This window comes from Centruroides vittatus, unplaced genomic scaffold, assembly GCF_030686945.1.
Source record: "Centruroides vittatus isolate TY-2023 unplaced genomic scaffold, ASM3068694v2 contig_964, whole genome shotgun sequence".
NCBI lineage: Eukaryota > Metazoa > Arthropoda > Arachnida > Scorpiones > Buthidae > Centruroides > Centruroides vittatus.
Genome location: NW_027122640.1, coordinates 215,663 through 243,400, shown reverse-complemented (window position 1 = coordinate 243,400; position 27,738 = coordinate 215,663). Strand labels below are relative to the sequence as shown.

General features: G+C 40.6%; 1 protein-coding gene and 1 long non-coding RNA gene across 10 annotated transcripts in view; one reads left to right on the top strand and one right to left on the bottom strand.

The window, feature by feature from the left end:
- Positions 1-27,738, top strand: part of LOC136985402 (zinc finger protein rotund-like) — a 219,201-nt gene that overhangs the window by 2,621 nt on the left and 188,842 nt on the right. The window contains exon 1 of one of the 9 annotated variants that reach the window (XM_067282680.1): positions 19,645-20,714. The exons of 7 other annotated variants lie outside the window; for them this stretch is intronic. Coding sequence is in view for 1 of the 2 variants with exons in the window: in XM_067282674.1 (XP_067138775.1) it covers positions 27,004-27,288 (285 nt within the window). In the remaining variant the exon portion in view is untranslated. Of the gene's footprint in view, positions 1-19,644; positions 20,715-24,484; positions 27,289-27,738 lie in introns of those variants that run through there. One more of the 9 variants, XM_067282674.1, reaches the window with a different exon arrangement.
- LOC136985405 (uncharacterized) lies at positions 869-5,256 on the bottom strand. Its single transcript, XR_010882338.1, has 2 exons — positions 4,929-5,256; positions 869-4,825 (listed from the first exon to the last, which is right to left on the bottom strand). It is a non-coding gene; the product is annotated as an uncharacterized lncRNA (long non-coding RNA).

Genomic DNA, 27,738 nt, shown 5'->3' with positions numbered 1-27,738 from the left:
CGTCCGCGACAATAATCATCATAATTCTGTTTTGCCTCCGGGCCACCGACCCACTAGCTGCTCCTATCGAATCTTTTTCGCCACCTCCATTAAGGGGCTTCCGATTACTTCCAAGGATATTCCAAGGTTTCTCGGGATTTAATACTTAATAACGACAATTCGACCGTCGGATGAAACGTTGATGTCTAACACCTTTACCCTCCTCCCGTATGCGGCGTCCGTAATTTCTTCTCCTCCTCCCCTTCCATCGAGTCGAAAATTTTACTCCTGTGCCCGTTGTAGATCGTACCGTACCGTCAGTAGTTCTCTGTACAAATATTTTTATGTCCGTTACGTAACGGCCGTAACGGCTCCACAAAAATTTATGCGCCCATTGTACGGTGGCGTTAGTAGTTCATAAAAATTCGCATGTGCCCATTGTACATCAACTGTTAGTAGTTGCAAAAATTTATATAACGACCGTGTGACACTCGTAGTAAATTCATAGAAATTGATTTATGCGTTGTACAAATGTCATTAGTGGTTTGCGAAAATTTGTGTAAACGTTGTACAACAATCACTAATAATGTGTACTCGTTGCACAAAGCGTTTGGAATTCACGGGAATCCTTATATAATGTACAATATCTTTGTAGATAGAATCGCTAAAATTGATTTATCGCACAAATGTCGTTCGTAGTGCGCAAAAATTCATTCATACGTGTTGTACTGTACCCGTTTATGGAGTGACCTCATACAGTGCATATGCCCTTTGTACTAAGCATTAGTAATTTATGGAAATTCTTACGCTCCACGTATAAATATCTCCACAATTGATTTATGCAACGTACATAAGTCATTAATAGTTTACAAAAAAGATAAATAGAGCATTAGTAATTCAAAGAAATTTATTCTTTCATTACACCAATGTTGCTAAAATTGATTTATGCAGCCTATCGTACCTACGTTATTAATAGTTCTCAAAATATTGCATGAACGTGTTGTACAGTAGCAGTTAATAGAGCAACATGGAAATATATACGCCCATTGCACAAAGCGTCGATAATTCATATAAATTTGTACGCTTATTACATAAATGTCGCCAAAATTGATTTGCTTATCGTACGTACGTCATTAATAGTTCTCGAATTATCGTATACACGTGATACAATAGTCGATGGTAGGTAATAAAGCAAAGATTCGTACATTTATTGTACTACAATAGTTAATAGTTAACTTAGCCAGCGCATTGTACAAATGGCGTTAGTAGTTCGCAAAAATCCCCAAACACATCTGAACATCAAGCCGCCAGTAGTTAACTTGGCAAGCGCGCGTTATACTTAATTTTGGGAGGTTAAGTTACCCCAAAAAAAGCCTTTTTAATTCCTAAACGGTTAACAAGTTTCAATTGTTGGAGATTGGAGTAGTTAAGATCTTATCGCTACATTTTTTCCCTGCCTCTCGTCGACAAATAGAAAGCGAGGATTACAAATAAGGTAAAAATGTAAACTTAACCGGATTTCGATTTAAAAGACCAAAAAATGTTTGTGGTGGGAGAAGCGCGCGCTCTCCCGGATATTTGACTGCAATATAGAAGAAATAATTAATGTATCGCTGCTTGGTTTGCACGTGTTTTATTTCACGTGGGATAATAATTAGCGGGGAACATATTGCACCTGTAGAAACGTCGCAGGTAGATCCAAAGAAAGGATTCTAAAATAATTTCCAGAGAGCGGGATCTCCCGTTTTAATAGCCTATTACGTAAGTCACTTAAGTATTGTCTCGACCTTTTTATCGGATTTATTATTAAATCTCGGCGAATTTTCATCTCTTCCCGGCAAAACGATAGTCTCCATTAGCCTGGTGTTAAGTGCGTCACCGAAATAGCCCACCATTATTCTTCTTCTCTTACTCGCTATGGGACGAATTGGCCCTCTTTACTTCATAGAAAACTACACTGTTTTAGCGCTCTTATCGCAGGCGAAAAAATGGTCGCCGTTCTTGTGTAATTCGTAACTAACGGGGTTGCCGGTTAGTTTTAAGGAGGGCGAGTGTCGTGTTGCGTTTTTTACTATTTTTGGTCGTCTATTTTTTGTCCCGTTTTTCGGAGTAACCGTTGTGTGTCGTTTGTACGCGCGAAAATATCCACTCGGAAGAAATAAAGCGTGCAATGCGTAGATGGCTTTTGTATTTGATCGATGACACGAAAAGATCTATCGGCAATTTCCTCTATACTCCGAGTCGAAGGGAGACAATGGCTTTTTCTCTATTCTTTTGCCTCCTCGCTACAAAACCCGAGCACCGTAACTAATATGCTAGACCGATAAATATAAAATATATTCAGTTTGCGAAGTTGGCAGCACTGTTTACGTACGTGTAACGATGGATGCACAGTCTATCGGTGACTTATGCGACGAGCGCTTCTTGTATCCGAAAAAGTCGCCAGGAAGACAAAATGGCCTACTGCACGTGTCGAAAAGTCGATTTTTTGGCATAAAACTTCGATCGATTATTATATAAAAAGTTTCACGAATGGTTAATAAATGACTTTTAGTGACTTGCTTCAGATTTATAAGAACTTTCTTTTTATAAATTTAGGGTGGCAAATGATAGGCCTTTTTATACAGAAGTCGAGTACTCGATTTATATCCAAGAAGGACAGTTTCGAAGTCGATTTCATCTCGATTTGTAGTTTTGATGATATCGGACGTCGCGAGCGTTGTAATTTGCGTAAAGAGCTACAAAGTTAAGGAACTTAACCGGAGAGGAAGAAGCTTATCGTCGATGACCCCTCGGGTTAAGGGGGAGGGTTTTGGAAATGGGGTGGCCATTGGGGTATTTTGTTTGGAGACGTGGCGCTCGATCGTCGGGAGGAGCGCGACCGAAATCAGTGCCTTATGTTTGTCACCGGGATGTATAGCAGGCAATGGCCATATTGATTAATACCTAGCAGTCGGAGCGTTGTCTGCAGTCAATATTTTCCCAAAGGCAGCATAGCGCTAATAACATTCTTTCTATCGCCGGTGACATTTCTCTAATTCACTTATAACTCGGCGCAGTAGTGTAATAAAAATTTTAACATTCCTCAAAATGATGGCTAAAAATAGTAATTTACGCCCGAATAAAGTTTTGTCAAAGAGAGGGGAGGGAAAGCGAAACGAAAGGAAGAACGGATATCCTAGTAAAAACATCGCAGTCGGTGATGTAATTAAATTTCTGTACACTTTAACATGTCTTCTCCACCTCCTTCGAGTAGGACCTTTTGTTCCGGTAAGTTTGGGAGGCAGGTGGTCTAGGAGAATAATTTATGTACGCCGGGACACTTCACAACACTAATAGAAAAATCACATTTGGTGGCTAATGTATATTCAGGTAGTTTTTGCAGGGTCACCGTCCAACATCGACGACATTGTTTCAGTTTAGCAAATTCCACCGCCTTCTTTATCGCTAATTAGATATATTTTACAACTTTTTAACTTTGCTCTTCTCCAATTTCTTCCTCAAACTCTTGTGTGTCCGGTCGCTAAAGCTCGTTGATTGACCCGCCTTTCGTTGTATCACCCACCACACTCTTTTAACTTGGTCTTACGTAACAATTTCGACACGTGAATATTCGCTCGTCGTATTTGGCTAATTCTTGTTTAAGTAACGTAAAACGTCACGCGGAGGTGGAACTCTAAATTGTTTTTCTCTTATCTATACTTTTGTATATGTGTTGTTTTCTTATCGAAATCTTGTTTCTACCCACGTTCCGAGACGGGCTTCTGGTATAGATAACGCCGCTTCTGTCAGAAAATCTTGTCCCTCTCGTAAAATGGCGATTGTAAATAAGTTTCTGTCGAGTTTCCGTATGTTGCAATTAAGGTAAAGGTAGAAAACAATAAAAATATATAGGCCTAACACGTATAACTTCACCTGAAATAATACCTGAAATAATACGGAGTCATTTCTTTACGTGTTTTGTAATGGAAGTTGTGGTTTGTGGACGTAATCTGAGTTTTGGCATGGGTCGTTCCTTTCTGGAAGTTGTTCTCCTATCTTCCCATTCGGTCGTTCTAACTGTAAATAAATATATGGTACACTATAGCCTAATTTCCAAGACGATGGTCTTCGGTTCGCTCACCCCTTTCTGAGCGGGAGACGGGGCAAGAAACATTAATCACAACAATCCCTTCCACCATTGGCATTCATTGGAATGAACATATGATTAATAGCATCTTTCGCCACAGTAAGGAGTGGAAGGAGAATTCAGATTGAAGAGACTACTAAGGTCAACAATGTATCAGAACTGGGGGGCCGATAGTGTGCTTTTCGTCTCTATGACAACGAAAGGAGCGTCAATCTGGACGCCGTCTCCTTGGCGTCCCCCTCTCCGACCCCCCGAGTCCAAACTGACTTCCTTCTGGGACAGTGTCCGTGCTGCAGGCCATATCGTCTCCTACAAGTCTGACTTGGAACTCAAAGGATTCTTGAAAGCTTTTGTGTGCGCTTGCAAACATGGTGGAACGCACAAAGAGCGGGACATGAGTCGACCAATGGGGCTGCCTCGAGCCGCTCTGTGACAGAATGATTGATACGACGGCCACGAAATTTTTATCGAAAGTTCTTGTTCTCATTGTGCAGGTGGAGGGCGTAGCATTACCAAAACTCTTCAGGATGTTCCATTACAAAACTGGCTCCAAAGTTTCTGGGATTTATTGGACGAACAATCTTTTTGATTTCCACTCTTGAGTTGTTTTTTTCCTCCTCTCTTTCTCTCCCTTTCTCAGACAGAGTAGGGCCGATCGCTGCTGCGAGCATTTCCCTCGCTAGATTTTTATGTATTCACCTCGGGGTGTGAAAAAAACTGTAAAAGGGAGTAGCAAAAAAAGAAGGGCTAGATGAGTTAAAGAAATATAGTGGAGTTTTTGTTCTTCCGACATTCCTATTATATAGCAAAATAGCGTTACCTGCGCCGATGGCCGACAATTACCCACGTTAAGTGGGCTAACTGCCTCATCTGTAAAATCTACGATACGAAGCAGTATTTATTGCCCCTTCTTACACTTGGCAATATAAATTTGAAAAAGTATTTTCATCGTCCGTCAATAAGCAATAGCGAAAATTCGGCATGTTTATTATTGGATTGGAGCCAATTCGCATTGTTACATAATGATGTTTTATGATCATCAAACAATCTCTTTTTACCCATTGAGAAGTTGTCGACATCCTTTCCATTCAGATACAATTTTGGGACGGAGCAGCAGCCAGCCACAAACAGCGCCTTGTCTTTCCCATCTGCTGTCATCCATCGCTGCAGATATTTTCAGCTGCTGGCATTTTTGTCTCGCTTCCGGAGTGACGTCACTTCCGTTTCGTGAATGGAAACACGTTTCAGTTCGAAGTTTCGGCGCGGGAAGAAACAAAAAGAGAAAAACAAAACAAAACAAAAAAAAACGAATCTCGGACGATACGCATGAAGCGCAAATTAACGCGCCAAAGAATGGCCGCCGACTAGCAGATAAGAGTGGAAGGATTCTTGCAAACGAGGGGTATACAAAGGTCTGCAAACTTCAGACGTGGACGTCAGAGTTGCCCAGGAGGTTATTACAAGACAGTGTAGAGGTTTTAATCCACAGCTAATTGGTTTTTTCTGTCATCAGTAATACCAAGCCAATCGATAGACGGGGAAGTGCTGCTCCCTCTCCAGCAAAAGAGAACAGTCTTGCATACATCATTCCTGCCAAGCAGTTTGCTGTCGTTTTAGTCATCGGGTTCTTAAAACAGCATAAAACCCCCCAGATTAACATCGTGTCTGCAGCAAATTTCCAATCGCTACAATTTATAAATATATGATTTATGTTCAAGTTTTAAACACTTATTAATGTCCAATTGCGGATTAGACCGAAAGTTTCGTGACGAATATTTAGCACCTTCATTTTTCTCTTATTCTTTTTCAGTCCAGAACTGAAGTTTGTGAGTTTTTCTACCCGGGTATAATGAACTCTGCAGTGCATCTGACCATAGAACTATGAGCAATATATAATTAGCCACATGCTCTCTTCTAATTACGTTCGAGTCTTGTGGCCAGATAATTAACGCCGATGCTAGCGTGAGAACTTATTGTGTGCCATCTTTGGCCGTGCACCCGGGTAGGCCAATCTGAAGATTAGAGTCGCGACCGGTCGAGCTACCGTAAAGTCTTTTTTTATTTATTTTTTTTTTAGTGGCAAAAATGAGTGGTTTAAAGTGCAGCATTAAAGGCGAAGGAGCATTGTTGGCGATATGGATAGCGAGGTTCCGTAGCCAACAGAGCAGTAAACATTGTCAACACAGCGTGAAATTGCCAGCAAGGTATTTTTGTAGGTAATCTGAATACAATCTAACAGGACGGGGATTAATGGATAGACATGTGTACTCTAGTCACGGAACACCAGATAATTTATAACCATAATTTAATACAATAAGCACAATACGTTCAACAAGCTGTGCTAATTGCTGAGGCAGTTGCGTTCAAATGTCTCTGATGTATAGGGGCAGTGATTGGTTTAACTAAGAAGTCTCGCATTAAATCGCCGCGTAGAAGTCGAGCCGCTGTTCGAATTCCCCCTTTACCAAGTTTGTCACTCGGTTGGATCCATCCTGATGTCGAATTTCGTTCGGTCACAGGTGCGAGAAGAATTTTATGTCCAAGATAGACGACATTCGACTGTTTATATTGGACACCTTACAAAAACAAGAATGTGGAAAGCGCGTGATCGAAGGGAGAAAGATGGCGGTGTCGGGGTCGATAAGCGGGCCGAAATTATCGGTGGGAGGGTCAGTTGGCTTTATTAAATAATTACAAAAGGTAGAAGAGTGGTCGGGGGGTTTGTTTTTTCCCGATTATCTATTTGAAGATTACGAAAGAAAAGAGAGTTTTGATAGCCTGGGGTGTCTAATCAAACCTAGTGATTAGCATCTTTATGTAGAGTGTCTGTAGAAAGAGATTCTGTTGAACATTTGTCAAAACAATGTAGTGAGATGAATACCGCTTCAACATAATTATTAATGAGGTCTAAGTTGAAAAAGGAGCAGGGGAGATGGAGAGAAAGAAAGGTAAAAAAAAAAGTAGATACTTCCTTAGTGCCTAGATTAGATTCGTACGGTGTTTGTCTGTAAAACTCGAGGGAATGAACAGAGTAAATAGGTGCATAATAAATGTTTCCCCCTTCTCCGGGCACGTAAAAACCGAAGTGAAGTAGTGGATGCTAATTATGCACTAACAAAAATTAGGTACGTTTTCATCCAAGCAAAAGTTACCGGACTTGTACGCTAAGATGACATTACTCGGGTCCCTGGTGGGATTAATAGAAACAGGCACGTCGAAGGACATGATTTTTTCATTAAAACTGCACATGTTCCCTGTCGAATATGCTAGAAATCAATTGGCGAGAAATTCTCGTCGATTCGTTCATTAATCCCGGTCGGACGATCGGTTTTTGTTTCAACCAAACTTAGTTTACTGATGGAATTCGGTGGAGCCTATCGAAAATGTCATTGATTACGCATTAGTGTAGCCCCCTCGGCATCAGACGCCACAGTTTGCACTTGACCATCTTCCTGCACAGAAATTAGCACTCTTTAAATTGATGCACTCCGTCACATCTTCCAGAAAATCGTTCTTTTCTACAATTAGTAAAAGATGAAAACAAGTTCTCCGGGCCGGTTTCTACACCCTTTTTACGACGTTTTCCCTCGCGGGTGACGATTCAGAAAACTGGTTAAAGTCAGCGATTGACATTAAATATCCTCGTTATAAGCTTTCGGGATGAAGGCTTTGGATCATCTTCGGATGAAGTTAGGATTATCATCAGAGAGGAAAAATGTTGGGAAAGTAGCGTAGAAACTTACTCGAACGACTGCTTATTTGTATAAATCATGTTATTAGATAAATATAAACATTAGACATCGTTGTACTTTAGAGTACGTGACGCGTGGACCTAAATGGCTGCAAATTACGGTGTCATAAAACATACAGAATACATACGAGGCGTAAACACGATGCATAAACACTGGGTGGTGATCCAAATAGCCGTCGATGTTTCTCCATTTTAAGATCCGAAAACGTGCCAATACTATTATCGTTACCCGCGTCTTTAAGGGGAGAGAAAAAAAATGAAGTGAAGCACGAAACGGTTATAATTTTTGTAAATTAATCTCAAAAACTGCCGAAGTGGCGCGAAACTCGGGTAGGCGCCACTCCATCATTGACTAGTTTTCGGCTTTTGATGTATTTCCCCTCCAACCCGAAATCAAAATTCGAGTGTCACGATTCGTGGAAAATCACACGACACGCATTTTTACCGTCTTCTTATTAATTATTACTGATACGAGTGAGGAAAAAAGTCTACGGATTACCGACTGATGTCAAACTCTTTGCCATCATCTGATGTAATAAACGATCTGACGTTTCGACCGGTAGATGGAGACACCGTTTGTCCAGACAAATTAGGAAGTGGATAATCGCTTCACCCTAACGAAGGGTGAAACGAGGGGCTCAAACTAATCTAACCTTTACTAGAGCTAGGGTGGTTAGAACGGGAGTTACTGCAAGATCGAGTAAGGGAGCCATCTCATGGGGAAAGTCAATTGTAGAAAATGAGGGATAACGATTGTTTAACCCTTTTACACGAGTAAAATAGAAAAAAATAACCAAAATCGCTGAATGCGAAGCTCAGGAGCACTCAGTTGGCACCCGAAATGTGGAAATTTGTATATTAGTAGATTGGATAAGAAAGCGTGACTAATTATTCCTTCACGGTTTTTCTGAAGGATAAAAAAAGTTACTCGATAGAATCGTAACTCTCGGAGCGTCAAGACTGTAATAGAGAAGAGCTACGGGTTGGTGCGATTCAGGCGTTAACGCATTCTTTCTCACGGCTTACGCGCACGTAAACAAACTCCACACAATAACCGTTTAACGCAACCACCGCGGCGACGTGCATCGTGAATAGTCGCCAATCGTTTCTTAGAAAGAAACTGTTTGCTCCGAGAATGTCTATTGTATAGTTACGTACGACATTCTATAGCGGCGCCATCGGTTTTTCCCCCTCTCCTCTCCTCCACCCCGCTCTACTCTGCATCCCCCCGAACACCAGATGTCGTTCCTCCGCAGGTCGTTGACGCTACGCGCGAGGAAGCCATCAAAAAAAAGTAAAAAGAAAAAAAAAAGAACGCTCTGTCCGCGGATAGGTCATGCAGAAACGACAGTTTCCGACGTCGAAATGTCTGGACCGTAGTCCGTCTCCGGTGTCATTTGCATGCCTTTATGGTCAGGTGATTGTTTCAAATTGGTACCCCGGTCCCGCCACCCGGCGCGGTGACACTTGTTGCCCGACACCGTCCGGGGGGAGGGTGTTCGACCGTCATGGCGCGCGAGCACGAACGGACCTTCATTAAAGTTCGACCCCGAGCTTTAAAGTAGCACCTCCATAGACGAATTGGGTGATTAACCCAATTCTGTGTAAATAAACTGAGGTTATTAATAGAGGTGGTCCTCTCGTTTAACGAACGGCTTCGGTATTTTTGGAGGGGGTTAACTCGATGACCTTCGCCGGTCGGGATGGTTCTACACTCGTTCGCGCGTTTTTCTCGCTCCTCCGAGTGCGCATTGCGACTCCGAGCGATGTATTCGTCTAAAATCTCGTAGACTAGCGTTTAAAAATGCGTGTTTGAACATGTCTGGAGTTTAAAAAACGTGTCCAAACACGACTGAATTTAAAAAGGAGCGCGTTTAAATGTGTCGAAAGTTTTAAAAATCGCCTTTCGTCCAGGCAAATGGCGTCTAAAGACCGATACGGGGCCCGAACGGCTCTAGCTACGTCACACTTTCTAAGCGGGCGTCGTTCTCTCGAAAAAAAAGAAGTGAATTATTGAACCGTCGGCCACATCAAACGCCTCTTTTTCTGGTATTTATAGCCCGCTTTCTTTTTCGGGACCTTACCGAGTGGGTTATTAATGGAAAGTGTTTGTGCGTGTGTTTGTGTGGAGCGTCGAGGCGCGCAAAGAGGGCGCGAATAAATTATTCGAATTTGTTATTCGCTATTCGATTGGCAAAGTGCTCTTTCTCCGACGAATTGATCCGGTCAAATTCCCCTATTAAGAGGCAGTAAAACACCTTTACTACCCCCGGCTGGTGGACTGGACTCGTTTAAATCCCCCTAAACGTAGTGGGATCGAGGTGCAGCGTGTGGCTTCTATCAAATTTCCATCCGTTGCGGAGGATGTCTCGATACAGGAGCCACAAGTTGGGATGGCTTCGCTTCCGAAATACCTCCACGCGGCGGGATCCAGAAAATTTACGTCATTTAATCGGCCTTTCACCATTCTGTGCCGTTCTTATTATCGTGTGAGCGGGGGTCTAAATGAGGTCTAGAATGCGAAAATACAGTCCGGAACGAAAGATAGAGCGGACGTATTTGGGAATTTTTAAATGCCTTTCTCGATATAAATATATATATATATAGAAGGAGGGAGATCAGTGTGTTGTAACTTTGCTCGCAGCCGGCATATGTAAAGAATTCTTGTTGTGGAGTGTGTGTGTGTGCATCAGCAGCAGCACCATCAGCAGCATACGTGAAGTGGGGGATTTAACTACTAAAGGAGGAAAATTCGACGATAAACAGTTCACTTGTTGATGTGATTTGTAATAATACGGACGAAAGACTCGCTTATGATGAATGTAATAATATAACGCGCGGAAAAAGGTCAAGCATGCATGATCAATATCCTCTTCTCCTGTAACAAAGTAAATACATGTAGCAGTTATTGCATCTTGTTTATTTTGTTGGCCATGCAGAGTATTAATGACCGAATTATTGCTTTTTTTATATATATATACATACACATATACATAACTATCCTCAGATGACGTCCTCAATCTTAATATCGGATATCGGAAAAAATAACCCTTTCCAGCGCCTAAAAGTCGCCTAGCGGGCATTTTTTGTTCTAGTGATGTGGATTTAAATTATTTACGAAACGTTTCTGGTCCACTTTTACGGCGATGATGCTGAAGTTTCTTACAGCGACGACATTTATTTGTATTGTTAAGAAGGGGTGATTTTTGAATAAGAGGAGAGAGCGAGCGAGGAGGTTCTTAAATTTATAGAAATTTTCCCCTGTTTTTTATTGTTTACTCAGTTTAGATTATCAACATAAGTTTGGTGCGAGTGAGAGGATTTAGGAATTGCGATACAAGTAAAGCGACAAACGGAAACCCGCATAATTTGTCTGGTGTTAGCTTTTCCTTCCTCCTTACTAAAGTAACGTGCCGTAATCGCAAAATTTAAACTGGAACAAACCTGTTCTGTTCCTCGTCTTCTAGACCAAATTTAAAATATCTTTAAAGTATAAATATATTAAATTATCTTGTGATTATCGTGTGCTTAACTTGCCGTGTTTCACGATAAAGATGTCTCAGATAAGTGAAATTTGCTACAATTTTCTCGTCAGAATTTCTTAAATGTGGTTACGGTTCTTTTCTATATATTTATGGATAGGTAAGGGCCATTTTCATAACGAAAATTTCGAAGATTCTTACGTACATCGCTGTACAATTTTGGTGACACGTGTTATAAGCTTCGTAACGACTGCAATTTGTTCCTGTTCTCTATAAGTTAAAAGTGTTTACGATACACAAATAAGTGCGTTATACTCTCGACTTTTATTATAAAGCGCTTTTTTCGTGATTCTTTAATGTTCGAAATCGTAAATAAATCTCATTTGCCGCATTTAACCGGGAGGAATGTACAAAACGGAAGTGGTAAGTCAACTTTATTCGATAAACAGAATTGTATACGTGCTTTTTTTAAAACGTTTTTAACGCTGCCGATGGCGAATAAGTCGAGTGAATTTTCAAATTTAGCGTCACGAAATCTTTACCTACGTAATTCGCCCCGTTATCGACAGAAAGACAAAAAGGGACGACGATATGGTTGTTAAAAGTTTCGTGACTGGTGCAATTAACGTGACACGTACGCGACATTTTTCACTTTTCGTCGTTCGGACGTTCTGTTTAAGCCAAAGGGGGTGGAAGATTGTTAAAGTTGCATTTTAGAAGAACCTTTCTGTCCCAAAACTTTTAGTCGTGTAGAAGAAGGGGGCAGGAAGAAGAAGAAGCGCAAGTGCCACTGATGTGTTTACACAGAATTAACTGGCTTTTACTTTATAAAAATGGCCAATTACGCGAGTAGATTTAGCGAAAGTATTTAATCTTTTAAAAGATGTTTTATAGAAGTTTTAAGATCCACGAGATTATTTCATATTGGAGCACAAACACGCCGGTGCCTCTTCTTAAATGAGAACATTCGACTGTTTCTTCTTTGCTTTTTTAATTAGTAGCTAGATTAAAAAAGAAGTAGTATATATATATATATATATATATGTGTGTGTGTGTGTGTGTGTGTCTGTGTATGTGTATGTGTGTATAAAAAAAAGGCAGCTCTTGGTGAAGTAAAAGCTGCGCCGATGCACTTCTCTGTTTGCTAAGATGGGTGTTTCGCTGTGTTAAAATGATTTTTGATCATTCGAGCAAAAAGCGGCGCAACTAATTGAAATTGGACATTATCGTCCGACGAATTTAATTATTAATCTCGTGCTGGGGCCTTCGTCTTTACGTCGAGGCCCTATTAATTTTTGTTAGTGAAGTTCTTTTATTTACAGTATTTATGTGTATGTATATATATGACATTAAAAAGCGTATCGTCTTCGAATTTAAGGTATAAGTATTTAAAAAATCACATAAAACGTAAGTATAGTCACTTGCATATGTTTGTGTATATAGATAACTTTATACTAATCTCTTAAATTCGAAGATGATACTCTGTAATATCATTGGAAACCCTTTTTATGCATCCTTACAATAAAAAGTTAAGAACGAATCTGACTTTTTTTTAGAAGGTTTACTTTAATTTATATTCAGTTGCGTTTATAATAAATGAATAAAAATGCATGAAAATTAGTACTTCGTTGATAGATTAATGTATTTTTAATAACTTTACAGCGTTATACGAAGATATTGAATGTAATTTTCAAACACTAAATAACGGTTTAAACTTTATTTTATTCAAGGATTCCAAGTTTTTCGAACATATATCGATGCTCTTGACTAGTGAACTTGTTCTCCATTCTGCTATTTGGCAAACAGTTTCCGAACGAAATGGATAGGAGCGAGAACTAAGACGACACTAAGCATTTAGGAAATTGCATCCAGAATTTTGGCCAAGAGGATCCGCTGCCAAAATTTCCTCCTATTTCTGTCTACGTTCGAGTTTTCTGTTCCTACCTTTCATAATACGAGTTTGCATTTAAAGAAGTTTTTTCTTCGTTTATTATTTTTTTGTTTTTTGGTGGGCACAGAACGAGTATCGTAAGCATTTTGTTCCACTGTATAAGTAAGGATCGAGCTGTATGGGAAAAATTTTTAAAGAAGAGAAACAAAAGCCTTTGGGGAAAAAGACAATTTTTATTTAATTCTGCAGAATTTGGCACGAATCGCGAATTTCTCAATCTATCATTAAATTTAGTAGGAAAATTCTACAGTAATCAATAAAAGTTTTTCTAAATGTTTCCCTACCAGATCTTGGACAATCGTGTGTGTTTTGTAGATGGCCCTTCTTTCGGAACGTTACGGCGGGACACGAAAACGAGCATTCTTTCGACCTTGTTACGGTCGGAACAAGCGAGATGCCACTTTTAATAAAATACTCACTAACACGCGATTCTTTTGCCTAAAATGCCGAGTTAATTCAGAATGCATACATAGACGTCCTTGATGAACAACTTCCACCCGTTGCCACTAAAATATTCAGATGTAGGTGAGATAGATCCAGACAAGTTAAGAAGAAATCTATCGGATGAATCGATAAATCTGTTCGTGTTTTTTTTAAGGTTCTTCATTCTTAAATCCTAGATTCCTTCCTCTTAAAGTGCTGTAGGATCGTCTCTTTTTTTGCCTTGTTGACCCTGTTCTCTGCTCTTTTTTCTAACGGCGTATTTATTATCTACAAACAAATTTCTTCTAATAAATTCGAAAGTCTCCTCGACCTTTCCGGCGCATCACGTGATTTTCTGTGGGGGTTTATGTTGTTATAAAGTGATTAATGGACGGAAAAGAAGCTGCCACTCTCGGCATATATAAGTGCGTTTGCAGCTCTTCTTACTGGAAGGTGGCATTTTTCCGAGAGTAGAAGCGAAAGAGTTATCAAGGACAGAAAAGTTCTCGGGGGGACCAGATTCACGGAGGTGCCACGCCTCGTTCGAAAACGTCTACGGGTATTAGTTTGAAGGATAAAAGAAATTTAATGAGTTGTTGCAGAGTTTTGTGCGAGGAAAAGTCGCCAAGGAAACCGATTGCGTGTTCTCTTATTTAGCCCGGGAGAAACAGCGTCAGATTACACATCCAAGTTAGTGGTGTCCCCCCCTTAATGACCTTGTCACCTCTACTTTCCAGCAATCGTTCTAATGAGCCTATCAGGCGTGTATTATACATCCGGACATGAGGCTCACGACGAACGACTTCGCGTCTCAGACAACACACTAGCAAAGTTTTCGTCCAACTGGGTCCACTACCCATCCGATCTCGAGCCGTGGTTGACGGGCGGTGTGACGCAAACGCTTCACGAATGGCGTCGTCTTTTGCTAAACACTGTTTATATAGCGCGCAAGAAGGGGAATTAAACCGGTTGGGATGGATTATTTTTTCTCTTCCATCGAGAAAAACAGAATTAAAAACGCCGACGGGGTCTTTAAGAACCATGTTGCTCCGAATTAATGCAGTCGGATAACCCACTCTCCGAATCTTTATGGTCATCAGGAGGTGCATTTTTTTCCTCCTCCTTTCCCCTTCTCAACCTCGCGACTTTCCAATTTCAGCCTGACAGAATTTGGGTAATATAGTTGAAATTCCTGTGTCATTCCCTGCCATTGATTTCTGCTCAGTTTTCAGCATACACCCCCGATGTCCCAGAACGTAGTTCTTGATTACTTAATCGATATTTCTGTTGTGTGTACGCAGTGCTCGCTCATCCAACTCACGACTCGCTAGGCGTGTAGACGTCTCTCCCCTTCCCTACACTCTCTAGGGTCCACAGGAAATTTTCTAAGTCCTCCCGGGTACAAGAGATTGGCTGGAATGGAGAATTGAAAGTGGGCGTAAGGATCGAGAAAGGGGGCGTAGCACCATCTTCAATGAAACAACCCAATCTAACATATTTTGTCGTTTGAGTATTTACCGTGGTAATTGTGGATTGTATCCCCCGCGTGGTTCTCTGCAAACGGCATTAAATGTCGGTTGCGATAGTCGATCCCTCGTCTTCAAACTGTCATAGCCAACATCTGTCACGCTCTCGCCCCAAAAATACTTTAAATAGCTCATCAAAGAAACTAATAATTCTAAACAAACTCGTACTTTTTCCTCTCCCCCCTTGATCCGTTTTCGGAACGATAGGATTCTGCTACTTGCGAAAACCTCGAGCACTCCACGTGAGAAAATGCTGCACATAATTTACACTCGGCGGTAAATGAACTTGAGATGAAATTAAACAGAGAGAGAGATTACATTCCAGAGATGTAAAAACGCTAGAAATAGAAGTTTTAATAAGTTGTCCATCTCTGTTTTGCTCTAGGCTCGAAATTACTTCAATTTTGAGATTCACTTATTATTATTAGAGGCCTGCATTCCATTCTCGGTGCACTTTTATCATTTGCTTCTCGATGCAGATTAAAAATTTTACCATGCTTTTTGTGTACCGGGTCACTTTACGCCATTACACGTCGATCGGACTTTGCTCTTGCTCCAATTTGCTTCTATCCTAAATTTCATCGCTCGCTTGCGTTCTGCTCGTTGTCCTAAATTTGCACACTTGCGTATATTTTGCTCTTCCCTAAGTGTGCTCACTCCACGCTTAAATCTGCTCGTTTGTACAAAATTTTTTACTTATTTTTACTTTGTATCTATCTTTAATTTGCTTGCTTCTGCACGCTTTACTCATGTTGAATTTGCTCCTGTTTAAATATGCTCATTTGTACATATTTTGCCCTTATCTTAAATTTGTTTCCTTGCATGTTCTTTATTCCTATTTAAATCCACTCACTTTCGCATATTTTGCTACAATTCTAAATTTGCTTACCCTCCCATTCTTTGCTCCTTGCTCGCTTTCTGCTCCTATCCTAAATATTTTGAATTGCATGCAATTAATTTTTATCTTAGGTTTATTCCTTTGCATATACTTTTGCTACTGCTTTAGTTTTACTCAATCGCCTATATCAAGTTTTATCCTAAATTTGCTTATTCACACATTCTTAATTTCTGTTATAAATTCGCATTGCTTCTATCTGAAAATTTGCCTGGAAACAAAATTTTGCTCGCATTGCTCCGATCGTAATTTTTACTAGAGGATGACCTCTTAATAATCATTCGCATTCGAGGTTAAGAAAAGTAGAGACAAATGACAAAGTCGACTTGCCTTTTGGCTACTCCTATTAACGTCTCGATTGTGGACAAGATGCGTGGAAGACGATAATAATTGGATTTTGCCCCAAGTTCCACTCGTTAAACCATCTGCCGTTTTCTGTTTTCGGACCGAAGTAGAGAGGAGGAACAAGAAACGGATCTCCTCCTCTCTGCAAAATCCTTTTTTTCTGAACGATCTCTATGAAGAAAACGGCTTCTTATCCATCGAAACAATAGCGCGTATGTGTGTCTGGTCGTGCGCTCTCTCAGCTCCCAGAATAATAATTTAATTAAAAACATAGAACGATCTGCCGTAATAGCCGACAAACTGTGTAATTTAAGTAGTTCTAATGGTTTAGACCGGATAGGCCAAGCAGAGGATGATCAGTTGAAAGAAGAAAATTAGCAGATCTTATCGAGGTAACTGCTGCGCTCCTTTTTTTATACGTTTAGTCAACTTTATATTGAAGCAATGAACTGATAATTGCCGTAAGACCGGTAATAGTTGTTGCCTGTGTCGCTTACTCCTCGACTATTCCTCATCCTACGTTTTCGCATCGTTCCTGTTTTATTTTTTTATATAATTCGTACAAAAATGGCGGCTTACCAAAAACGTTCTGGTATATTACTTCCTATTTCTTATACCCAAAAACTTCCTCTCAATATTTTTATATTAATTTTTGACATTTAAAAACACTTAAACCAAACTTCTCCTTAAGATTCCTGCTGGTGTATTAATCCTAACTCTCAAAATATCGATTTTCTTTCGTGTTTTTTTATCTAGATGAAATAACCAATTGAGATAATATGGTTGAGGACTCGCATCAGTTTTATGTATTTTAAATCGGAGCTTCATACTTTTAAGTGCTGTTTAAAAAAAAGTGTGTTTCCATCTCTCATTTTATCCTTTAAGAACAATTTGATATCTCAAAATCCCTGTACAGTTGTCCTGTACTTTCTGCTTGGAACCAGTTGTGGCTCTTGTTTCTTATTTCATTCTCTTCATATTTTGGTCTGTACTTGGTTTTACGATTGCTTTTCTTTTACTAAACTAGATATGTACAGAGATGTAAATGATTATAGCATAATAATCACTAAGTTTAAATATTACTGAAGTAGAATAAAGCTGCAAAGCTGTACGTGTTATAAAATTATATAATCTTGGAAGGAGTACGTTACGAAAGTTGCATTCCTGTAAATTTATATATTACTGAAATGGATAACCTTATTCTTTAACTAAAGATGGAAAAGTAAGGATGTCGTATAGAGCGTAATTGGTGTCGAAATGCATTTAAACGTGTCGAATATCTCTTTGCCATAAAGGAAACATCGTTTCTGATGTCATTGCAGCGATTGATTTCTTTTGATCAATAAAGGAAGCGTTCAGAAATCTGTAAATTCGCCCCCAAGATACTTTTTTCCCTCCTGTTTTCGTTTCTTCACGATACTATCTGAGATTTTGATAAGAAGAATTATTATGCCTGATGTTATTTACTATCCATATTTAAATCGTTTGGTGGGTATTTGTCGTTCGTAATTTTATAGAAATTTGTACGTAAATCTTTCAGAAATACTTTAAACATCTTATGAGGGAGGATTTTATGATCAGTTTGTTTTTATTGGTAAAGTGTTTTATGTAATTTCAACAACACAAATTAGTGAGATTTTTATTTAAGACTTTTACTGAAATTATAATGCGGAAGGTTGTTCAAATTATTATTTAAATAATTATAGACTTTTAGAAGAAATATACATTAAATTTTCCAAAAAAAATTCCCTAAAAACTACGAATTATGAAAGTGTTTATGCTAATAAAATTTTGTTTTGCTTAACTCAAAAAAATTCGTTAACCCGAAAGAAATTCGCACTAAAAAATGTCAAGATAAACTTTCCTTAGCGAAATTGCTAAGGGAATTTGTCGAGATATTCATGTTCTATCCTTTAAAAAATGTTCTGAGGAGTTTAACTCGCGTACAGATGACGTAACGTATAAGTTTTGGTGGCTTAATCGCATCCGTTCACCCTCAACCCATTCACTCAATAATGTATGTCATTGGTAATTCTAATTGGCAGAATGGGAAATATTATCGAAGTCGCCATTTAAATTTATTAGCGAATGACCTTCGACCTAAAGGTGGTGCGTGACGAGCCGTAGCAAGGTGAGACGAGGCCTCCGGACCTCTACTCGGCCCACCTGTCCTTCGTGTGGGAACTTCAAATACTCCTCTCTGCCTCTGTTTATTCGAAACTTTTGTCGCATGTTTGTTCCCCTCCTATTGTGTTTGACCTTCTAAAAACTCCCCTTTTCGACTCCCGATGGTCCAAATATTATCTAACAAAATGCTTCTTCACTTAATTAAGTTCCAGCACATAAATTTTTGACTAGTACACTTTACTAAACTTTTTTCCGACTATACGAATAGTAACGTGTTTTTGTACTACAAATCTCGACGATTTTGTTAAAAACGCCCCTAAAATTACTCGAGAATTCTCATTTTTATAAAATTAAAAATAGTTGTAGAAAATTTCCCTAAGATCTTATAAAATATCCCCTTCGGCTAGGAGTATTGTTCATAAAATTCATTTCTGTTTGTAGCGTGTTCTCGTTTGTAAAAACAGGGAAATTGTTTGATAAAACGAATGAATTTTATCGGGTGTTAAGCATTTATTAAAATGGAGATTATCGCTATCCTCGTTTGCATTTATCGATTTCTAATAGGGCCTATTAAGGGTAGTAGATGTAGCTGAATGCTTCAGATAACGATAATCATCGGAATTAAGCGCAAGAAGCCACCGTCTTCCCTTATAAACAGGGCATTATCTGCTAATAATTACTTCCGCCGCCAATGGCTGCATTATCATTCGTTTCCACCTCTATCTTGTTGATTTTGTACAATTATCTATATAATTAATTTTGACCAGGTTTGGCCGGTGTTGCTCCGACACGACTAGCGAACGATACGTTAATAACCCTAGTAAGAGGGTGTCACCTGGTGGCGATGTTGCGAACTAACGCAGTTGTCGGCCTGAGCCATAACCCCCCTCTAATTCGAGAGGGTCACGCCGAATTGGCCCACAGAAGTAAGGTGGATTTAGCGCGCAACGCATGCCTAGTTGTTGCTTTATTCAGTTTATATATATAAATATTAGTTGCAGGAAGGAGTTCACACTGAGAAACAGTACATTTGGCGACGATTTCGTCAACTGTTTTGCTTATCTGGTTGCAGATCTGTTGTCGTCCAGTTTCGAGGCGTGCTCCGGGGTGGTGTCTCGGCCAACCGGTTCTAACGAAGGGTCACATGGACGTTTTCTGATCGTTTTGGATCACGCACACGCACAGATATCACGATACTTTCCCGCCACCACGTGCGCAACGTGGGTCGACCTTCCTCTTTTTCCTACGGCCATTACCTAAAATGGCATTTTCGGCCGTTGCTTGCGCATCGATACTCTTTTATCCTCCACGGAGAGGGTGGGTAATAAGTGCAGGTTCGCAATCGGGTAATTTTCTCGGGATTCGCCTCGGGTGTCGCTGTTTACGTCGTAAACTGCGAATTTTCTTCGTCCGGTCACACATGATGTCCTCTCGGTCGACTGGTATGTCCATTGTAGCTGCTGGAACTGATGGGGCATCTCCGACAAAAACGGCACCACCTCTTCTACGTCACGATTGATGAAGGGGACCGAAATTCTCTGGCACGATTTTACACAGATAGCTATTTAGAAACAGGAAGGGACTTTAGTTTCCCGCACCGGAAGCCGTGGGGGCGATTTAGTTGGTTTTTTTCCCCACGCTCTCTCTTTCTCTCTCTCTCTTTCCTCCCTGGAAGACGGGGAGAGTGAAAATTTCCCTCCCCTCTTAAGTACCCGAGGGAATTCTAGCGAAAGCGGTTGTACTTATAATTACCCACTATATTTATATCTCGGTGACTTAGTTTCTCGGTGGTATCAAAAAGGAAAGAGTTATCAGTGTGGGACATTATTGGGTCAGCTGCAGTCCTCTTAATTGTCGAGCATTAAATATAGTCAAAAGAAGCGTCCGGATGTATTTATGGGCAGATGGTGCCATCCGAACTTAATCTGTGCTTGGAGTGTCCATCGTGTTTTGCTCGCTTATTGTCGTTCCGTTTTGTTTCCTGGTTGGACGTGACCATCAAGGACACGCGGTTGTGTCATATCTGATAAAAGTTAAATCTGGTTAAGACCGGTTTTTTTGTAGATCCGGTCGAGAATAAGGCAATCCGAGGATGTTTAGCAGAAGGTGTGTGCCCTTTTTTAATGATCGGACGAACCAATTAATTCAATCCTACGGGCTAAGAAATCCTGTTTTGGCCGTGGGCCGAGAGGGTTGCCCGTTCGTGTCGGAAATAGGGACATCTCGATCCTGCTTCTGTCACGCGATTCCACTGAGTTTCAAAATGGAGTGCCCTCTCTTCTACACTCCATACTAACGTTACTAATACCGGGGTGAAAGGGATTTTTTTCGTTCCTCCTTCGTCCAGAAAAAGCGAATATCGCCAGTTTAATCTGCGATTTGGACATGCCAGTAGCAAATTAATTACTTGTCATGAGTGAAAATTAATTAAATCTACTGGAAGAGTAATTAGGCTGAGGTTAAATATTGAATTGGAACACAGATTTCTGTTCGCAGTTCCCTTCAGCGGTTCCTAAGTTTTCTGCCAAACAACCTTTCTCCCCGTAAAACCCTTCATTACTCTTATAATAACTGGCCAAAAAACACTATTTACTAATTTATTCCTCCCGAATTTCTCTCTAATTACGTTCCGTCTGTAGAATCTGGCAAATCTGCTCGCGTCAAAAGTCTAGAATCGACTTTTTCTATAGAAAAAGTGCCATTCTTCGCCGTTTGCGAAGTAAAAAAATCCGTCACCCTCGCGCTGGTGACGCGTTTCGTTCGGAAGTTCTCCGCGAATGGGACAGATTGTGTTTGTGTTGACGACAAATGAGTCATCGATATGCGTGAGAACGTCACTTATCAGTTATTACAAATGAGGAGTGGCTCGGAGATGGGCACAGATATCCTCCTCTTGCATTGCACTTCAAACGTGGCCGTTGGGTGTTAAATCTTGACCATTCGAAACACTTAAGGGAGATTAGGCTACTCTGACAATTGTCGGGGTTGTCATTTATCCGAGGTAGTATATATTTCCTAGAGCGGGGCAAGGATCGACTCTCGGTGCGTGTTTCATTGTCTTTTCTTTCAAAGGTCATCCTGGCGATTCTTGGAAGTGTCATGCATATTGAAAAACTTGTAACTGCGACCGTTTTTTTTCTCTTCCATTCTCCCTTTCTTATCTGCCAGTGCAGAAAAACAGGGTCTGTGCCTTTTATTTCAACCTCCTGCTCTTGTATCTCTTTCGTCACGTGATTGGAGATGGGGAGACGACAAAACTTTCACTGGCTCGTCAGTTGCTTAGTGCAGGAGTGGATGGAAAACATAAAAAAAAGAACTGGATACAGTTCAGTCCCCGAAAAAACTGTCCAAACTTTGCCAAGATTTTTTTCCACATTTCTTCCCACCCGAAACATTCGATGATTTTGTTCAAAGTTTGTGATCGATAACGTTAATTACCTTTTTTGTGTATAATTAACAGAATTGATTCCATATTATACGTCTGATTTTTTGTATCTTTTTTTGTTTCCCACCTTTGGTTCCCATGGCAACAGTGTAGCGTGACGTCACAGGTATGGGTTAATATCAGCTGATTGACATCCCGACGGAGAACCAAATTTGATATTTCGTCTGGTAGATAACACTCGATCCCATCATCTTGGATGAGTATCGCATGATTTCATGATTTACTCGATCAATTAAGTGACGATATCGAAGAAACAGAATCGATTCCCGATCATACGCTTTGCAATTTCATAATTATCGCCTCGGTTGCTGCTTATGTAGATGAAGTCATTCGTAGTCCAACAATGACTAGTGAAAATAACCTCGATCGTCAATATTTAGACGAAAGTTCCCACAGGAAATAGTGTTTGTGTCCTTGATTTACATTTTGACCTTCAGTGCAAATCATTGGACTAAGAGAGCAACGATCAGAAACTGTATAAATGCAAATCCGATGTGAAGGAAGAGGTAGGAAATAAAGATTTCGTTTCACTCACGAACGGAAGAAAGAAGTATTATTAAGGCGGTCAAACTGGGCACCATTACGTCACGTTAATGACGCAACGATGTCCATTCATACTCAGGTTCGCTTTTCCACCTCTCGAGTACGTTGAACCTGTTGTCGATGTCACTCGACTGGATTTGTAGGTGCAAATTAGCCAGTCCCGCATCCATCAATCAGATCTGTGAATATCCAAATAACTCGAGACGACGACCCACAAGGCCGAAAGGGTTAATCAAGCAACAATGGTAGTTACACTTCCCTTTGATTTAAATGTTTTCTGATAGAAAACCCTATAACAGAACTTAGTATAATTTTTGCTTACTATAGATTTAATTTTAATTTTCTTGGAGACTGTTTTGACGGTGTTTGTTTCAGATTGGTCTTTCTTGATGACGCTAACAGAAAGTAAGCTCTTTACGTGAAATTTGTCATAATTTATCCCCCTCTGAAGAAAAGATTAAGGAAAAAACTTAAGCAATACGATAAGTACTCAGTTCTTAAAGTAGTACAGTTTTTTAGCCTGTACGAAGATCGTATTTTACCGCTGAGAAACTTCAGTTTTGGAGGTTGTTTTTAAAAGAAATATCATCTTAACGTTAAGATTATTCAACGATGGACTTGTTATCCCTCGAAAAAAATCTAGAAGAGTTGGACATTTTAATTGTGGGGATCGGAGGACGAAGCGGGACGTTGACACCTGCGCATTCGTGTACCACCCGAGGGGAGCAACCTATAACTCAGATATTTTCGGTAGAAGGATGGCTCCACCTCAACTAGGATTCTTTTTTTTTCTTCCTACCCTCTTTGGCGGCAAGGGTAATGGCTAGCCATCACGCAGAATTCGGACGAGAAGAGCAGAATTATTAGCGCATTGTTGGCGGGAGTCTTTGCAAGAGGAGAATAAATCGCTAACGACCAAGTTACGTCTGGCCGGATGGTGGAACTGATGGGGATGTTTACCGAGCTAGCGATAGCGGCATTATCATATCTGTCCGTGGCCGTAACTGCAGTTTTGTTTCCTCTAATTCGACCAGCTCGGATATGGAGGCACTTACGTTGCTCTTCGATGCGTGTCGCGCGTTGGCCAGTCGCAACGACCACCATTAATGGCTTTATAATGTGGCCGGCTCGGGATATTGGTCCTAGAAGAGCACCTCGGGCGGCTCCTCACGATACGCGATCGTGTTGGCAGCTTATCTGAAGCGATGGATAAAAAAAAAATAATGCTGTCAGTAGGGATATATTGATTTATGATTTTTGGGATCAATACAAATAGCGAGGGGGTGCGGAAAATGAGGCTGCCTATCAAAGAAAGTTCATTGTGTGTTAGTGCATGGACTCGGTCTTTGGATCTCCGCAGATCGATGGCCAAAAAACCTTCTTTATTTATAATTGATTTTTAGCTTGTAACAATTACAAAGAAATAGAATAAATCCTCCCGGTAAAAGGAGAGGTTTTGCTCCTCGTGTCCGCTACTTTAAGTAAGAAATTGATGGAAAAAAGTGCTGCAAAACTTGTACTAACCGGACTAGGAATGGTAGAGTAGAGAATCCATTGGAGAAGAGGTTGTATTTTTTCGCCAGACAGAAATCGATGATACCTCTTGCTTGCTAATTAACGCTGTAGTATAAGAAAATGGCGGCTCCGATGTGGCGATGCTGGGACACTACCAACGACGAGGACGAGTCTTCGTCTTTCTTGGTTCTTTGTCGTCGTTCGGATTTTCACGCTTCAAACCGGCCCTTTCGATACCAAAGTGTTTCCAGTTTGCCCCAAAATTCATTAAGAATTCTAAAAATTCACCTCCGTCTCGGGAGTAACTTTTCGCTAATAAACGTTGCAGAATTATTAGAGGGGTGGTTTTTTTGTGACGAGTGGGTTCAGTTATAGAAAATGGTAAATCTCTTTTAATGAAAAAGTTATTCCCTGCACGAGATTTCTCGGAGAGCGTTTACGCCGCGCACCATCCAGAGAGAAAACAGGTAATTAGCGAGTTTCGGGAGGGAGGGGGATATACTCGAAAATTTCAATAATTGTAGAAACTACGTTCATAAAGAAATAGGAGATAATTGTACGAGCGGCATAAAGACAGAAGGGCGCGTTGATTAATCTGACAGAAAACACAACTTTAATTTAGTGCCAGCCAACTTGTTTGAAAATGGATGAGAAAAAGTTCTTGAAACCCGTCTCTTTCTGTAAGATGCATAATTACAAGTATATAAATAAAGCCTGGCTCACTTCTTTTCTGTCTCTCTATGTTTTTTAGCTTCGTTTGCAGAAAGTAATCAATACCTTTAGAAAAATCTGCCATTGGCAAAAAAGAGTTGCGTATCTGCAGCTGGTGAGGTACTTCTTTGGTGCTCGTTGTATCTCCGTCCCGATCCTTCCACTTAACGATGGACCACTGACCAGCGCCCAATTTACCTCTGGTGGCTAATTATGACCCTCAAACCGCTTGTTAAACTAGCAGGTGGTGCAATAGCCACTAATAGACGGCCTTAGATATTTATTGTTGAAAGGGTTATATAGTAATGGGGATGGTAATTGTTGTTTTCTCCCCACTTTACGGAAAGACTTCATTTCATTATTATTCTTTTTTTTTTTTTTTTCTATCTGCCACGACGCTATTTTCTGATGGCAATCACACAAATCCAATTGTTCTGCAGGAAGCACAAGTTCTGATTAAATCCGACTAGGTTTTCGAGGTGGTAAGGTATCGACTGTTTGTCGGTGTGGTTTGTCTGAACGTTTTCTCCCCCACATCATCTATCCATCCCCGAGAACCCCTCTCTTCTATCGATTGAGTAGAGAAACCCTAATGATACCTGTCTGGACCATACTTTGTCACTTTTACTATTTTGATTGCTCGTGTATTGTTTAACCCCTTTGCTCTTCGGAATTTTATCCGTCTTCAGTTTATTTTATCTAACGGAAAGGTAGTAGTTTAATCTCGTTGTTTGCGCCCGTAAACAATTATGAAATCGTTGAAGTATAAATTTAAGTGATTTCGCGTAAACAATGATTACATATCTTTCGTGATAAAAAAGAGAAGGTTTATAAAATAACAAAAGACTTTGTCCTTGCCAGATACGAATTTTTGGTTAAACTTTCCGGCAATAAGTTAATAAATCACTAGCGTTGTCCTTATTAATTTTTATACCGTCTTCCAATTTGAATAATCTTGTAAAATGATTTTAAAGGGGGAGGAGATACCCATAAAAAACATAAACAGAATCTTTTTTTTTTCTAAGTCTCTCTTACGGTTTATCAGATGGCAAGGAAAAAGTCGAGAGGAGCAAAAATAATGATTATCGATCCTCGCTAAGTATTAGTCTTGTTAGGATCATTTATGTATTTTTTAATTACATCTTTAAAGGGGGACTATTTGTATTTTTGTAGTTTGATTAATTGTGCAGGATCGCCAATTTTCAATTTTTCGCTCACTCGGAAAAGCTTTCCGCATCAGTTTTTCGCACCTTTATCGCAAGGAGCATTTTGGGTTTTTATCTTCTTCCGATTGTGCTTCACGGCTTCGACCCGGGTTTCCAGGAAATTAGTCGCGTTCGAGACAAGAATCGGAATGCCTATAGGCGGTCTGAGTGACCCCACCTCTGGCGAAATATTCCAAAATTTAATAATGGACCTGCTAAGGTCTCGTGACCTATTTATATGGCAGGAAAAAGTGAGTGTAAAAAAAGGCAAAGTACTCGGCTTCGTAATCATTCATAGAGTAGAGGGAGCGAGAATTAAAAAAAAGACGCCTTCTCGGCCATTCGATATTCATATTAGTTGCCGGAGTGATGAATGTTGTTGCGAATCCAGGCCAAGTTTAGTGACCAGCTCGCGTGTAGCTGTGCCAAAGAAAAAGGCGAGGATAACATCATTGTTCTGTTTAGGAACAATGTGAGGGAAGTAAGAAGTGTAACATTAGTAAGGATGGGTGTTAATGGCAAGAAAAACTGCCGAGACAATCGGTACGGAAATTGCCGTATGTCCTGCGCACTGTGACAACCAGGCACTACCAGTCTAGGGGAGGGGGGGCGAACATTCCGTCGTTAGCAGCCCGGCGGGGAGGATCAGTGTTAGCACGCACACGTGCATGATCATAGTACGGTGACGGAGACACCTGACCAGCAAAGAGTGCAGAAAAACCTCCCTTTAATTATGCTGGGGACAGGGCTGGCAGGCTCCAAGTCTTGTCCAATTGGAGACTGCTCAAGTAGAACAGACGAGGCCTGTACAAATATGCTCCGTCCTCGGGAGATGGCAGGCGGGACTCCACTGGTGCAGGGCGCAGTCGCGCGCTTAATCACCTTGCCCGCAGAAATCTGACTGAGAAGGATTGGTGTTTTGGGTAGGCGCGCACTCCGGTCTGTCTCGTGCGCGCGTGCTGTGTGTGTGTCCCCGATGCAGTCCTGTCTGGAATTCCATCATTCTAACGTGACATTCCGACGGTATTCGCCGTCTTCGCCGCTTCAACATCCCGTGAAGGAAGAAGACCAGCTACACGAGCCCCACTTGGACAGCTGTTCCGTGTCGAGTTCTTGTGCAGGTGGGGTTACTCCCACTTCATCACGTAGTTCTGGAAGTTTTTATGGTGCACCTCACTGTTATGTGCCGGGCAAAAAAGTTGATTCGCTTAACAGTCTCCCCAGGCTAGGGATGCTGGGAGGACAACACTCCATGTATCCGGTAAATATTCGTTTTTTTATATTTATTGCTTATCTCGTCAACGGAACGAAAGAACCCACGTGTACACTACTTGCGAACACGTGGACGCTCCGTCTTTAGTTTCGATTTTGCCCACTTAAGTTGACGCTTCGGAAGTACGTTCGGTTGATTCCAAATTGTGTTTCTTCTGATCGTCGAGATTTGCTGTGTTTTTGTCGATGAGACTCGGAACTAGGCGCGTCTTTCCCTCTCCCTCTCCTCTCTCCCTCTCTCGCTCTCTCTCTCCTCTTTATGAGATTAAAATCGATGATTTTGTGTCGTTTCGTTTTTCACCGCAAATCACTCCCAAATGGCGTCGACCTACAAGGAGAACTCAATCAACAGCAAACATCAAACACGTGAAAGGAATGAGTAAAACAACTAATTCCGTCTTGTCTGGATGATTTGCTTTACTGCGCGCATTCCAACGGT